The 16,634-nt window shown below is 44.1% G+C and overlaps 1 protein-coding gene and 1 long non-coding RNA gene across 3 annotated transcripts in view; one reads left to right on the forward strand and one right to left on the reverse strand.

Moving 5' to 3' along the window:
* The window catches only part of TMEM255A (transmembrane protein 255A), a 51,856-nt gene that overhangs the window by 5,274 nt on the left and 29,948 nt on the right, over nt 1–16,634 (forward strand). For both annotated transcript variants that reach the window (XM_072816628.1, XM_072816629.1), the window contains exons 2-4: nt 1,690–1,832; nt 11,318–11,380; nt 13,630–13,719. In XM_072816628.1, coding sequence (XP_072672729.1) covers nt 1,690–1,832; nt 11,318–11,380; nt 13,630–13,719 — 296 coding nt within the window. The remainder of the gene's footprint in view (nt 1–1,689; nt 1,833–11,317; nt 11,381–13,629; nt 13,720–16,634) is intronic.
* LOC140627921 (uncharacterized) lies at nt 3,034–10,088 on the reverse strand. Its single transcript, XR_012026418.1, has 3 exons — nt 9,786–10,088; nt 7,287–7,437; nt 3,034–3,891 (listed from the first exon to the last, which is right to left on the reverse strand). It is a non-coding gene; the product is annotated as an uncharacterized lncRNA (long non-coding RNA).

Genomic DNA, 16,634 nt, shown 5'->3' on the forward strand with positions numbered 1-16,634 from the left:
CTCAGGCCCCACTGGAGAGGAGCCTCATCTCCCAACTCTCCCTACCTCTCCTCCCAGGGCAAGGTCTGGCGCTTTAGGTCATAGGTCCCTGTCACCACTGCGGCCCCTAGTACATTTCAATGTGAAATAGTCTTAGAACAGGATCGCATTAGAAATGACCCTGATGAGTCATGTCCCTCACTTTGCAGGCTGACGTCAGGGGAGACCGCCAGCCCCTCCCACCTCCCTGGGAGCCCTCGGCAGGGCCCGCACTGGGCAAGACAAGATGGGTGGTGGAGCGAACCCAGGGTGGCACTCCTGGCTCTCTGCGTCCACAGCGGAGGGCACAGCCCTTCCCTCTGCACACCTGGCCCCCGGGTCTCCCCAGTTGTCTCGTCTCCCTCCCCCTTCCTTCGTCCCCTCTCCCCTCCCTCCCAGTGGTGCAGTCTGGGCTGCTTCAAAGGCGGCTGCTGCCTGGAGGCTGCAGAGAGGCCTCCCAGAATGATGGGGTCCTGGGAGCAGATTCTAGTGGCCTCTTTAGACCCATAAATGCCACTCAAGCCGCCTGGGTGGGCAACCCCATCATAAGGCTCCCCGCTGCTTCATCCTTCTCACTGGAGAACTGGACTCTCTTACTCCCTCCCCCATTGCTTATGTTTACCGAACTCCTAGGTGGGAACTCATCTCTGCTATTTCCTGCTGAGAGCCCCTTCCCCTCGCCAGAGAAATGCAGGCAGAGTGTGGAGCGGTGCTTGATTCCTTTAAAAAAAATTAAATTCAAAAGCGAGTCTAGATGCCATTTTTCTATCTGACTTAATAAGCCTGTTTCCGAAAAAAATATTGGTTTGCGCTATCATGTCTGATAAGCACTGAGTAGGAGAACGGGTTTCTTGTCATTTATATTTATGTCACCCTCACATAAGCCCAAATGTGTGTAAGTTATAATCTTTCCCATCTACCTCCCCCGATACATATCTTTGTGGACTAATGGCTTCCAAACACTTACTTTATTACACACATTTGTTATGTGAGAAATCTTGCCAACACACCATTTTAAAGTTTATACATGAGGTGGCAAATGTCAGAAATAAATGAAAAAAAAAAAAATCCCAGTACCTGGCTTGGTTGTGATATTTACACTGAAAATGAAATTTCCTATCTCCAGCTTATGAAAAAACCCTTCTCGGTTGCTTAATGGCTTTAAAATATTTTCATTTAATACCTCCACACGTACACTTCCCATTTATCATATGCCTTATAATTTGTAGTAAAAAAAAACACTCTACTAAGTGGATATGACACATCTTTTATAGAATGCGGAGAGCACAAAAATTTGTTTTCCGTTTTTATGTAACTGGTAAGATTTCTTCTGTTGTTCATTTTCAAACTAGAAATATGTTTTTTTTATTGTAAACATGGCACCTGATGACTGCAAAAAAAAACGAAGCCCCATCCCTTCCCCATAGATAACCCCAGGTACCAGTTGGAGTAGGAAAGGAAGACCTTCCTTTTTTTAAAAACTTTTATTTATTTATGATAGTCACACAGAGAGAGAGAGAGGCAGAGACATAGGCAGAGGGAGAAGCAGGCTCCATGCACCGGGAGCCCAACGTGGGATTTGATCCTGGGTAAGACCTTCCTAATTTCTCCTGTAAGCCCATTCCTTCTCTGGCCATAATGAGCAGCTTCAGTTTTTCTGTGTGCTTTCAGGAGCCTTCAATCGAAGGAAACGAAACTCCATCTATGTCACCGTGACTTTGCTTATCGTGTCCGTGTTAATTCTCACGGTGGGCCTTGCCGCAACCACTAGGACCCAGAATGTGACTGTCGGAGGTTATTACCCAGGAGTTATTGTAAGTATAATGGGCATAGGTAGGTCCCAATGGCTTTTTGCCTACCATCTTTCGGGTTCTACTCTGATGGTTTTTAGTTCTGCGGGAGTTTCTAGTGTTTGCTCATTTTTCGTATTTCCCTATGTTTGTGTGTATAGAGGGGCAACTTCTGAGAATCAGAAGAATCCCGGCTCTGTCCCTAATTAGCAGTGTGATCCTGAGCAAGTCACCTCATTCTCTAGGACCTTGGTTTTCTGGTCGAGGGGATGGTACTAACTAGCAGTGCTAACCCTAAGCTAAGGTCCTTTTCTCTCTGGGCGTCTGCTTTCCTATATATAATGGGGGTCACCTGATCTGACCCGAAATCTGACCACAGCTCGATACTGTGACGGACAGTACTGATCTCCAAAGTAGTCCTGCATTCCTATCGAGAAAGATATGTGGAATATTTGCTTCTAAAATGTGTGTATTTATTCACTTAGAAGTTTTCTACAGGTTCATAAAACATACACAAATGGAAATTCAAAGATTAGATTAAAATAAACAGTAATTTGCAATACCCTCATACTAACACTAACTAAAATTTCAAAGAACGATTCGCACTTCACTTGAAGTCTGACATTAAAGGTAGTGGCTATATACATCCTTATTTCAAATAGCCCACTAGATAATTTTGAGTATTTTTGCCTGACTTATCAGAGATGATCAGATGATCATTGGCATCATTTTAAAAACGTTTTTGAGTACAGTTGACACACAATATTATGTTACTTCCAGGTGTACAACATAGTGATTCAACATCTCTATACATTATGCTATGCTCACCACAAGTGTAGCTGCCATCTGTCACCATACAACATGGCATCATTGTTTTTTAATGTTGATCCCACAATGTAGCTGACAGAAAGCTCATCCCAAGACAAGTGTCAACTCTGCCATTTTCTTGTGGCTGGCTTCTGCTTACATTATTAGGGGCATCATCAATTTGTGGCTTCTCAACAGGAGCCTTTCCTAACCACTTGTCCATTTTGTAGGGACTAGTTTAGTTAAAACTAGGTAACACAGTCCAGACACACGTAAAATGCCCCACCATCAACATCAACCTGTTGCTGCTTGGATCTCGCCTTCCTTCCAGCCAGACAGCCCACCTTGTCATCTGACATTCACGACCTGGGGAGGGCACCAGTGACAGTCTGTTTACTGAATATTTGTAATGCTCAATTTCTTTATTACTACTTTAGATAAACAATAAATAGGAAACAAGTTTTCTTCCAGAGGTCAGTGGATTGCTTTTCACATCCCCAGGGTGCATGAAAACCACCGAACTCTCGACATACAAAACCTCATATTACATCAAATTGTTGCATTGAGTACTTTAAACATACACAATTTTATTTGTCATTTATACCTCGATAAGTCTGGGAAAAAGAAAAGAAAAACAAAAACAAACACAAACCTCATCTGGATCTACACACACTGCTGTTGAACCCAAAGCCTAAATCTAGAGGTTGGCTCATATCATATTTCATTTTCATCATATTTCACTATCATATGCATGATTTCCCAGTTCTAATTTGTAATTAATTGTAGAGAGCAGGAAGGAAGTTTAGGACAGTTCTTTTTTGGTTCTTTTCCTTTTTCCTTTTTAGTAGAGCAAAGAGGGCAGATGTATTTATGTTGCTGGTTTGGTGTGTTTTTGTGCTTTTGTGTTTTTGTGTTTTTGTGTTTTTTTTTTGTTTTTTTTTGAAAGGTGGGGTTGGAGAGAGAAGTCAAGGGACAGGAAGGGATTAAAGATGAATGCCTTTCACAAGCCAGGCGCTGTGAGTGACCAAGCCTGACGCAGGTTGCCTAGGCCACCGGGTCCACCGTCAGCCTCCTCAATAGCCCTAGGGAGCCAGGCGAGCCCGCGCTGCGGCGCCTCCCACCTCCCAGGAGCCCAAGGCTGCGGCGCCCCGGGGAAGTTCCTTCGCAGATCTTGGGCCCGCAGGGCTCCCTCCAGCCGCCAACAGCAGGTGTCCCACAGACACTGTGCGGTGCCCTCTGTTAACCATGTGACATGAGAACTCACCCAGTCCATTTCCTGTGGTGAGGCAAGAAAACCAGTTGTCAGCAGAATTGGGTTTTATTTTTAAACACAAGCAAGAGGGGTGGGGGTGGTGAGGAGATAAAGGGGAGGTAAGATTGTACTTTGGTGGCTTGGAAAGGCAATTTATAGGGTCTGTATGACTTTGCGTGCTTCAGGTAGCTGCATTTGGTAAAATATTTCTGACGGATGAGCAAAGGCTCAAGCCAAGATTCAGACTCCCCATGGGTGAGGAAAAGGTATTTTCCACGTCATTTCAGAGTAGGAACTCCTCTTCTGGAACGGTGGCTATGAACCCTCTCTGTAGAATATGGGCCTGTGGTTGGCTAGGTTGGAATACACGAACAAAGGATGGAGGGCTCACGATTGTTGTTATTCGGGTACCTGATGTTCAGCTAGCCCGGGAAGTTGAAGCAGTGGGGGTGTGCATCTGTGTGTGTGCTTCACTAAAAGCTAATCTGGAAATGTTTTTTTTTTTTTTTAATCTGGAAATGTTAAGAGGACAACCATCCCTAAAGGACAGTGTGCCCCATGCTTTAACCTTTAAAAATGTGCTCTTAGAGTTCCTGATTGTTTCTTTAAAATGCGTTTTAATTATCAAAAGCAAATGGGGAAGATTGCAGATTGAAAAGGAGGAAAATCCATTTGGGCTTAGAGGTCAGATTGTGTTGTAACAAATAGAGTAACGACCCATGCCTGAGAATCCAGATTTCCCCGGGAATGAGGAGCTTTCACTAATTGAATCATTTTCTTATTAGAGAGGTAGGTACCATATAAGCTCTAAGCCAGTGGTTTCTCCACCTTGGTGTGCACACCAATGACTGGTGGGGGAGCGCGGGGTGGGGGGGGATGCAGACCCCAAACTCCCTATCCCCAGAGATTCTGACTCAGCAGGTTCACGTAGGGCCCAGGAACCCGAATTTCCCTTTGATGAACTAATTTTGATTGAAAAATTAATACAAATTGAATTTGCATTTTAATAAATACCCCTAGGGAAACCGAATTCAGGTGAACCAGCAACCACGTGGAGAACTAAAACCCAATAAATAAAATATGCTCTGTGATAAAACCACAATGAGCATAGGTGGCATTTTCAGATTCCACACTGGCAAATTGGTCACTCCGAATATAAATGATCCTTGTATAGAAATGTGAAAAACTTCAGGCTACTTGGAACTCTGCTGTTTGGGCATTACCTCTGCTGGTTAAATGTGTTAACAGTATGTGAGAATTTAAAATTTCAGAACAGACAAATTAGGGAGGAGTTATTAGATTAAAAAAAGAATTATCATACACACAATCCATTTAAATATTGAGATCTCAGGGATTTTAAAATATAATTATATTTGCACAGCTCAAACTCGTGTGAAACTTTTCTGGGGCATATTTATTTTGCCAAGCAAGATGCCCTTGTATGGTGAGGTGCATTATAATAGAGCATAAGCTACTCTATCCGAGCTGGAATGTGGTACCACCATTCTAAGACACATATGCACACATGCATCTTTAAAGATGTGGTCATCCATAAAAGCTGAACTGTGCAATTTTTAAAAAATGAAAACCGATAAAGAAAGACAACCTGGCTGGGGATTTTTACAGAAGAGTTTTTGGTGAGCTTTCTGCATAGGAGGCCTAAAAAACAAGAGGCTCGATTGTTGTATAAAGGGCAGGAGACCGAGCCTGCTCCTCCCCAGTAAACACTTTAACCTTAGATCCAGAAGAATGAGGCCTTTAAATGTGTTTCCCCAGCAACCCACAAGATGGGGTTGGCCACCTGATCAGCATGGAAATCCTTTCATTCTCGCACCTTCTCTCCAGCTAAGGCCCATACTAGCCTGGATTTTCTTTCAGGAAAAAAAAAAAAAAAAAAAAAAGAGTTTCAGCCCCATCTCCGAGGTGGGGGTGTATGTGAGTTAATGGAAAAACTATATCAGAGGTACCGTGGGATGGTAGAAGACTGAGACAACAGGAATCGTTTAAGGCAATAGCACAGAAATTTTCTTTAGGCAAGTGTGGCTTCCGCTTCACATGTGAAGACTCTTGATAAACCCAACAAGTTTACATTAAAGAATTGACTGCTAAGGAAACAGACGGAGCTCTGGATAGTGGGATTTTGTGATTTATTATGAATTAGGCAGAAATTTTGTTCACCCCTTGTTGAAAATCTTTCTAAAATATAAGATCATCCTAAAATAAAGTTCTAAAAAAATAAAATAAAATACAGTTCTTACCTTCGGAAGTACATTTCAAGGATGAGAATCGAATCCAGGTTTGCTAAATAAGACTTCTCGTGCCATAAAGTTCTAACTTTCATTGGCTCCCTGTTGCCTCCTTAGCTTTGTCACTCGGGGGGATCTCTGAAGATGCCCTTGGTCCGGTCTCCCATTCCTCCTTTTTTGCCAAAATTGTCAGTTCCTGGCCCTGAACACACCTTGGGGTTTCCTGCCTTGCTGCTCTGACTTTCATTGTTCACCCTGGTCTGGAATGTCGTCCTTGATCTCTCTCTCTCTGTGTGTTGATCCAAATGCTCTATCTCAACTTAAAGACACGGCTGGGATGTTTTTCAACTGCGGGGTTCCACAAGTGGGGTGTACCATAGACTTCTCCTACTCATGGTTCCTGGAAAATACTTACATCCTCCTTTGTGGCGTCTGTTGGGCCATATTCTTTGGCTTGGTTTATGCAGGTCCACCATCCCTTATCTGAATCTTTGGATAGGATGTGTTTGCGAGTTTAGACTTTTTTTTTCTATTTTGGAAAGATAATACGGTGCATATCTTATATTATCTAACATCCCAGTGGGGTCTTGAGAAAAACCTCATCATCAGCCCCTTATATTTCTCTAATAAACTGAATTTTTATACTAAGAGGATAAAGATTATAAAATAATCTCACATCAGTTCAAGGTTTTGCCACCAAGTTAGGTACAAAGAAAAAAAACCAAAAACCTTTTGGTTTTAACAGCTTTGTGGATGTCAGGATTATGGGAACGAATTGTGGACCAGTTTACCTAATTATAGCTCCTTGAGTCTCATTGGTCGGGGTATCATACCCCACCCCCAACCTCTGGCCTCCAAATCCCAGATCTAGCGCAGCGCCTGCCGCAGACTAGGTGTCCAACTACCATGTATTGAATGACGAATCCATCTGAACGTCAGCTGGGCGTCTGCAGCAGTGAATGGGAATCGGCAGAAGTTACAGGGCCCAGCCAAAGAGAGCCCTTAAATCTGACTTGGATTTCTAACTATTTGACTTTTTCTTCAACGGATGGAGGGCAGCCAAAACAAAGTAAATTGGTTATTTATTCAGGTAATGGGGAATCAAGATGGAGGTCCAAAGGTCTGCACTTCCCATGATTCCATGCAGTTCTCAGGGATGACCACAGAGCTTACCTTTCTGAGGCCTCAGGAGAGTAAACAGTTGATTAGAAGCAGCTGCCCACTTTCAGGAAATTCTGTTGATTTGTCCTTTTTTTTAATTTTCGACCTCTCAGCTCTTCTTCAAATAGGACTTCTCACTCCATCCTTGCCAGGAACTTCTTTCCTGGAGAGGGAGGCGCAGTGATGAAGGCCATTATTCTATTAACACACCACAAATGCAGCAGAGTGGCTGAAAGAGCACCAGCTGTTGGTCAGGGGACCTGTGAACTAGTCCTGTCCCTGTCATTAACTTGCTTTAAGTGGGGATAACTCCATACAATTCTTGAGGCCACCACTTTCCTGTCTATCAAATGGAATGGTATCAGCTCCATTAAACTCCATAGCATTACTGTGACCAAAATGGAGGGCACATGCTTCTCTTTTTTTTTTTTTTGTATATATATTTTTTACTGGAGTTTGACTTGCCAACATATAGCATAACACCCAGTGCTCATCTCGTCAAGTGCCCCCCTCAGTGCCCGTCACCCAGTCACTCCAACCCCCTGCCCACCTCCCCTTCCACTACCCCTTGTTCTTTTTTTTTTTTAAGTTTATTTATTTATTCATGAGAGACAGAGATAGAGGCAGAGACACAGGCAGAGGGAGAAGCAGGCTCCTGCAGGGAGCCCGATGTGGGACTCGATCCCGGGACCCCGGGACCATGACCTGAGCCGAAGTCAGACGCTCAACCACTGAGCCACCCAGGTGCCCCCCCTTGTTCTTTAAATTAAAATGCTTTTCAAATGTACAGTGGTTTCAGCAACACTAGTGAGTTCACCAACCTATCATCCAGGTGAGTGAATTCTTTCAGCCATGACTCAAAAGATATTACTTCCCTGCCTGATGAACTCTACCTGCCTTTGACCCCATGTTAAAATGTCTCCTTCTATGTGAAATCTTAGAACTACCATTTATTTAGCATCCTACCTTATGCAAGTCACAGTACATACTCTATTTAAATTTTTTTAAATCTGAGTGTAGTTGACACACAATGCTACATTAGCTTCAGGTGTACAACACAGTGACTCAGTCTCTATACATTATGCTCTTCCCACCACAAGCGTAGCTACCATCCGTCACCATACAACACTATTACAGTACCATTGTCTGTATTCCCTATGCTGTGCATTTTATTCCCATGATTTATTCATTCCATTATTGGAAGACTCTATCCCCCACTCCCCTTCACCCATTTTGCTATCCGCTACTGCCCCCCTGACACAACCGTCAGTTCTCTGTGTTTATAGGTCTGATCCTGCTTTTTGTTTGTTTATTCATTTGTTTTGTTTTCCAGATTTTACATATGAGTGAGACCATACGGTATTTGCCTTTCTCAGCCTGAATTATCTGACCCAGCCTCATACCCTCTAGGTGCATCCACGCTGTCACAAATGGCAAGAGCTCATCCTTTTCTGACAGAGTAATATTCCATCGCATATATATACCACATCTTCCTTACTGTTGTCAATCAGCAGACACCTAGATTGCCTCCATACCTAGGCTATTATAAATAATGCTGCAGTAAACATAGGGATGCAGATATCTTTTTGAATTCATGTTTTCATTTTGGGGGCGGTAAATACGCAGTAGAAGTCACATTGCATACTTTATCTCATTTCATGCTCACGGCAGCTAGTAGTTACCATTGTGATTCCCATTTTATAGGTGGGGAATCACAAGCACGGAGTGGTTGAGGGACTAGCCCAAGGTCACACAGTTTACAGGTAGTGGGGCCAGAGATGTAATACAAAATGAATGATTCTCTTCTCCGATAGCACTGTGTTTCTTCCTTGCCTATGGTCCTTAACCCACAGTCTTGTCTCTCCTTCACTGAACTATAAACTCCTAGAGGGCAGGGGCCATATCTTATTATCGGACACAAGTACTTAGCGACTATTAGAAAGCCGAATGAATCAGACTGGATTAGAATGGGATGGAAAGAAAGAGAGGGAACTGGATGAAGTAACTGGCTAACCTGGGACTTCTAGTCCTGAGTGCCTTGTCTTTCCAGTCAATTCCATGAGGCTTCAGCCCACCTCTTCTGGCCACTACCATCAGGGAGTCATTTGAGACTGCTAGGAATAACCAAAGTCTTCGCTTCTGGTCTGAAGGCCAAGACTGCTCTGGGGGTTCAGGAGACATCAAGTGAATATCTGTGGAAACTGATACACTGCTCAGTCAAAGGACTTCTGTTTCGTGTCAGAAGCTGCCTCCGACTTTCTCTCAATCTCCCCAAGTGGTCCAGGGTACTAGGGTGCAATAAACACAGACTATAAGTAGAATTCTTCCTGAATAATAAAAGCTGTGGAATATATTGGAGGCAAAGCTAAGAGAAAACATGAAGGCCTCTTATGAGCTCAAGCAAACAATGATAGGATTTTCCAGCTCAAATTAGGTTAGAGCTGCTCAAAAGTGAAATGTCTTCAAAAATAGTAATAACCCCCAGAACGGTAATATTTACTGAGTACTTACTGTGTGCCAGGCACTGTGCTAAGTCCTTTGGATGTACCATCCTGGTTTATGCTTGCAAAAGCCCGATGAGATAGCCACTGCTAGATTCCCCATTTCCCAGATCAGAAAACTGAGGTTTAGAGAGGCCAATCAGTCTGTTCAAGAGCTCTTCCACAGACAGAGATGAAAGTAAGCTGGGGTAAAAAGCCAGGCTAGTGAGAGAACCAGGCTTTAATCAGTACACTCTATGACAACACATTTCAATTACATTTAAAATACAAGCAGATGGGAGATGGGCATAGTTTAACTGCTGAGTGAGGATGTTCTCAGTAGAGTCCTGGAGGGCAAGGGACATACCCTTCCTTGTGCACTTCAGCTTCTATTTTCCCAAGAGGAGTGGCTGGCCGAGTGGCCCTGCAGAATGAGTCCTTGCAAATTTGCATTCATTCCTTCCCTTCGTTTCCCTTTCCTTCTTGGGTTTCTGAGCCAACTACCCAGTGCCCCTCCACTGCCCCACCACATTCCTGCCAGGCCCTCGGGTCCGTTAGATTTCCAAGTTCAGCTGGAAGGCTTGGGGGCCTCAGATGGAAATGGATGCCCCTGTTAGCCAAGGTAAGGCTGCAGATGGAAACCTGGCCCATTAGTGAGGCCAAAGAGACGTGTAACTACATCAGCGAGCTTGTGTTAAGATTTATTGGACCGGGTTCACCACTTTTTACTTCTTGCATTTTTACCCCCGCCGACAGCCGTTGGCTACTGATCATGTGCAGACGAGCCTGGCCCACTCAGTCCACTAATGGCAGAAGTGAGAGGAAAATGGGACCTGCTACATCGAGCCATCATCCCAGCCACTTAGACAGGGAGATTGTTTTTTCAGGGTTTTACACGGCCATTTCTCTTCACCCTCTAATGAATGCTTTCTGTCCATAAATGAAGCAGAGATGGAAGAAGAGGTGAACAAGTGCTAACGTAAATTGCAGTGGGTCAGCCACAAATACAGGCTTTCAAAAAATAGGTTTTTTTTTTTTTAAGTCTAGGTTAAGGTGCTTGCTGATTTCTAAAGTACTTCCTGGGTTTGATTAGTGTGCCGGATGCATCAGAAATTGCTATTTCAAATTTTTACTTTGTAATCCATGTACCAGAGAGTAGACGGTCTCCTTTCAAAAAAAAAAAAAAAAAGATAAAGATCAGAATATAATGCGTGCTTTTCACCGTTTTATGCCTCTTACTGACTCACCAGTCATGCGCTAGGTAATGGATATTGACATTGAAATAGGCAGGCTCTGCAAAGCTCTGGTTGACCTTTACTTTTAGTTTTTGGGCATATGAGTTTCTTTTTAAGTCTGACTCATTTCTGCAAGGAAAAATTGACAAATGGTGGGAGAAATACTTTTATTGAACAGGTCATAGCTGTGTAACAACTGCATGTGGCTTTAGCATCTGTACCCCCAGGTCTTTTTTCTTGTCCTGAATCGTATATCCAGGAGCTGGAATGATTGCATAGTCAGGCTGATCACCTTCCCACATTCTATGTTTGCCATGTTGTTTTGCAGCTCGGCTTTGGATCATTCCTTGGAATCATCGGATCAAACCTCGTTGAAAACAAACGGCAGATGGTAAGTTTGCATCACTATAGAATCACACTCTTCCTCTGACAGAGCTCAGTATTTATATGGATAAGTAACACACTTCTTAAGGTTTCCCAGATCAGAGCCATAAAAGAAACTGCTCCTTTGCCTTTTCTCCTCGGGCTCTAGGGAACTTGTTCTGAAGTGAACCTGTGGTATGGGACTTGTTCCCATCTTGCCTGATGCTCCCTCAGCACCCTAGTTAGTGTCCTTAAGTCAAAGGGATAGAATATTCTGGATCTTGCCCTTTGCTTTCCTCCTCCCTCTCTGAGGTGTAACCTTTGGGGGAAGTTTTTGCAGAGGGTTCCTGCCTTTTAGGATATTACAAACTAAGAGACTTCGATTAAGAGAACAAATACGCTTGGGGCCCGCAGAAGACAAAATAAAATGATGAGACCAACCTAAAGCATTTCCATTACCCAGAGTTCAAAGCTAAGTGTGTTGTAAGTTTCGAAGGAAGAATGAGCGTATAACCCGAGGTAAAACTTAGAAAGTTCTGTGTCCTAATGGGGGTCCCACGAGGGCAAGCTGCTGGATTTCCTGGTACCTACAGAATTGCAAGCACATTGCAGCTTTAGAGGCTTGTAAATCAAGATGCCTGGTGAGTGGTCAGATGGTGGACTGATTAGTCTCCCCTAGTACAAGCCTCTGTGGCATCTAGACTTTGATAATGGGGCCTATTTAACAGCAAGTTTAATCAGATAATGTAATAGCTCCAGGGACAGAGAACTCTAACCATATGTTCTCCCCCAGCAATGTGGGGAATCACCCTCAGGGGAGCTCTCAGAGTTCTCTTCTTCCATTTCACCTGGACTCCCTGCCTCCCCTGCCAGTTGTGTTTGCACTTTGGGCTTACATTATTCAAAATAACGGGGGAGTTTTGATTGTAGAGCTGATCATAGCATAGCTAATAATGCCAATTTCATGACATCGTTCATCCATTATTTACCAATTCTCTGTAGTGCTGTGAAGTGAGATTTATGGGGAGAGGCTTCTGAACAACTCTTGAAGGAGAGAAATATTTCCTCCTAGCCTGCTGAAGGAGAACCTTAGGGTGGCCTTGAATTGGATTTGATTTGGCCCTGGAGAGCAGCTTGATGCCATGCTCTTTCCCCCTCTTTACCCCAGACATCTCAAGGAACAAAAGGACTGATTCTGTCTAGTTCTGAGAGTTGACCCTGGGGCAGATGGTGGGCTTGCTTAGGCAGCACCTGCCCCTGCCCCTGCCCCTGTGAGCACCTTCCCCCACACCGGCTTGTAGCATCACCTTTGTAATGGAAGACAAATTATGAGGAAAATGTATTATTCAACATGACCAGAGTATAGGGCAGTCTGGTTCAAGCAAACATTTTTCTGACTTAAAATTTTTTGTATGTGCTACACATCGCTGATCAGTTCCAGAGGCTTCCACGGCCTTGTGAAATGTCTTTGATATTTAAATCTTAATAGGGTGAATGTTCTTTCTGCAACCATGCAGAAGGCCACGTAAGGTTGTGTGGGGCCTCCAAATCATCCCTGTCTTCATCACTGCCCACTGTGAGGGACTGAGAACAACACTGGACTGGGAGATGGTGGGCACCAGGCTCTTCTGTAGACTGGATGGTGACCCTGGGCACACCAACTTCCCCTCTTTGAGCCTCCACTCCCACAATAAATAAAGTAGGGGGTTGGGCTACATGATATCAAAGGTCCAACATCTTTCTGAGAATGGAGGAGCCACACAAGTCAAATTCCTTCACCGACCGTATGCTCGTTATCAGCAAGCCTCCCCTGGATTTGGTGCTCACAGACTCACTGAGTGAATTTCTTGGCTTGCCCTGAAAATGGAAAAAAATGCCTTCAGTGGCCTCTTCCCTGCCTCCCCCAGCTCCCACTCATCCTGCAAGATTTAAAAAATTTTTAAAAAGATTTTTATTTATTTACCCATGAGACACACACACACACACACACAGAGGCAGAGACACAGGCAGAGGGAGAAGCAGGCTCCATGCAGGGAGCCCGACTTGGGACTCGATCCCGGGTCTCCAGGATCAGGCCCTGGGCTGAAGGCGGTGCTAAACCGCTGAGCCACCCAGGGCTGCCCTCATCCTGCATGGTTGAAAAAAAGCACCCCGTTGAGTGGCAGGCCAGAGTTGGGCTTTGGTGAGCATTCTCTTGGGGATCATCTAGTCTCCGGGAGCAGCAAGAGTGGAAGGCTAACACTTTTGTTCTGTCCCCCTCACCTCTCACCCCTGCAGCTGGTGGCCTCTATCGTCTTTATCAGCTTTGGTGTGATTGCAGCCTTTTGTTGTGCCATAGTCGACGGGGTCTTTGCTGCCAGACACATTGTGAGTACTTTCAGCCCTGGATTAAAGTGAATGTGCAACACAGCAAGGTTTCATTGAGTGTGTGCCAGGATGTGTGCTAAGCGCTGCAATGGGGACAGAAGAGGGAGAAAACAGGATCCCTGTCTCAAGCTGCTGATAGTCAAGGATACCGCTGGACACACAGTCATCTAGAGATGCCTGCTGGTGTAAACTCTTAAGTGTCAAAGTGCTTTATCTTGGACTCCAGTGGCCAGGGCAGGCTTCCCGGTGGTGGCAAGCACTGAGCCTTTGACATCTGAGTGAGATTTGGAAAGGCAGAGGCAAGGGCACTGGGGCCAGGGGAACGGAAGTGACGTTGAAAGCGAGGAGGTAGGGAGGAACAGGAAAGTGGATGAGTTCTGGGAGCCTTGGGAGTTTCAACAGCAACAAGAACAGACCATGAGGACGGAGTCACCTTTTCTCAGATTCCTGAACTTTTCTGTCCCTATAACAGGAGTTGGCGTTTAGTGATGTCATTGGGATCCAGAGAAAACCCTAATGCTAGAAACTTCCACTCAGAGCCCAGTCCTGGAGTTTAGGTGCCAAATCCGCAAAGCTGCACCTTGAGAAAGGCCATTTTACTCCTGAAACCCAAACTTGTGCTCTGCTCTGAGAAAGCCTAGGATTCCGGGCATTCCCATGTGGCTCTCTATGGGAGCCCTCGCCCTTCTTTTAGCACTTTTCCATTTCATACTATTCCAGACAATTCTGCTAGGGCTGACTTCTCCATTAGGCACAATAGGCATAGTGCCTATGACCCATAGGACTTTCAGGGTTTCATAAAAACAGTATCATTTCCTTTCAGATGAGTAGAAAAGTGATGAGCTTTTAGGTCAAGGAAAAGTTTTTCGCGTATAAATATATTTGTCTTTAGATCAATGCAGTCATTGAATATAATTAAGATAAAGAAAATATAATTTTCATTTTTTTTTAATTCAGAGAGAGACCCACAAAAGCAAAAGTGCCTAGGTCCCAGGGAGGTCATAACATAGCCCTAATCTGGCCCACAAATCAAAATCCAAAGTGAGCCACTGCAACTTACTGGGCCCCTACAATAAACACAAGTACTCCTTTTATTCGTACTGAATCAGCAAGGAAAATGAAAACATCTCATGAGCTAACTGGAAATGTTTTGTTTTCCAAAACAGTTGATTTGGAGCAAAATTGTATCATCAGAATCTTCTGCGGATCAATGACATTGGCTAATAGTGCAAGTCATCCTGAGGGAATGGCATGAGTATGATTGGATCTGCAGAAGGAGGATCTGCATCATCATTATTTCAATTCCAGCTACCTCTTGGACCCCCCTCTCGGGCATAAGAGTCAGTCCCTCATTTGCCATGAGAAGAACTCATGTGGTCAGTGCTGCCCCACCAGAAGTCTCTGACTTGGTGTCTCTGGAGATCATTTCTGGGCAGGGGGCAGAGTCAGGGGAGGGAGAGAGAGGCTCTTTGCCCAATTTTCTTTTCAGGGCCAAGAATTTAAATGTAGGCCCCGATGTCAGAGCCATCCCTTCTGATTTTAGCCGAGACCAGCCATCTCCTTCATCTTTTTCTTCTTAAAAAGGCCAATGACACATCGGGAATTTGTGACATCCATAAGCCTACCACTCTAGCATAGCAAATCTGAGCATTTCTGCATATTACCCTCCGAGTACACACCTATTTGTGTAGTGTGGTTACGGCCAATCATTGCATGCGTGCTATTTTGTATTCAACAGGAGCCATCTTAATAACAATAATGCCTTGTTTTTATGTAGCGCATTTAGCTTTTCAGTGTGCCTTCCCATCTATTATCTCTATCGAGGTCCCCAGCAATCCTGTGAGATATGTAGGGCAGGCATTATAATCCCCATTTGACAAGGAGTATTCACTCTGAGGCAGTCTCCATGGTAACAGAGGCCTAGTGGCCAAGAAGCCTGCAGTAGATTTTGATGGCATCATGAGCTAAAATGGCTTCCTCCTTTGCCCTCCTCCTCCCACTCCTAATGTGTATTTTTTTAAAAAACAGCTTCATTGAGATGTAGTTCACATCCCATAAAATTCGCCCACTTAAAGTGAACAATTCAGCGGGTTTTGGTATCTTCACTGTTACATGCAAACCATCACCACATCAATTTTAGATTTTCATCATCCCCCAAAAGAAACCCCATATTCTGGACTCTCACCTCCCTATACCCCATTCTCCTCAGCCCTAAGCAACCACTAGGCTACTTTTCTTTCTCTACAGATTTCCCTGTATTAATTAACATTTCACATTAACTGAATCATATAACATTATTGTCTTCTGCGACCTGACTTCTTTTCTCAGGGTTCATCCATGCTGTAACATGTAACAGCACTTAATTTCTTTTTATGGCCTGAATATTCCATCATATGGATAGACCAGATTTTGGTTGTCCATTCACCGGGTGATGGACATTTGGCTTGTTTTCAACTTGTGGCTCTTATTAATAATGCTGCTGTGAACATTCATGTATCGTGTGGCCGCATGTTTTCATTTTCCTGGGGTGTATACCTAGAAGTGGAATTGCTGGGTCATAGGGTAACTACGTTTACGCTTTTTTTTAATGTTTACCCTTTTTGAGGACCTACCAGACACTTTTCCAAAATAGGCGCACCATTTTGCATTCCCACCAGAAGTGTATGTATAAGAGTTCCAATTTCAGCACATCCTCTCCAATTCTTATTATTTTACTTTTTAATTCTAGCCATCCGAGTGAGAACGAAGTGGTACCTCATCGTGGTTTTGATTCGAATTTCCTTGATACTCCTCATGTCTTTGATCACTGGCCTAAGCCAGAGGCAATGGGGAAAAATCCAGTTATATTTACTGGGAGTGTCCTGTAATGATCACCTACCTGTCTCTGCCTCCAGACCCTTTGTACTCCCTACAGT

The sequence above is a fragment of the Canis lupus genome, chromosome X, assembly GCF_048164855.1.
Source record: "Canis lupus baileyi chromosome X, mCanLup2.hap1, whole genome shotgun sequence".
NCBI classification, from domain to species: Eukaryota; Metazoa; Chordata; class Mammalia; order Carnivora; family Canidae; genus Canis; species Canis lupus.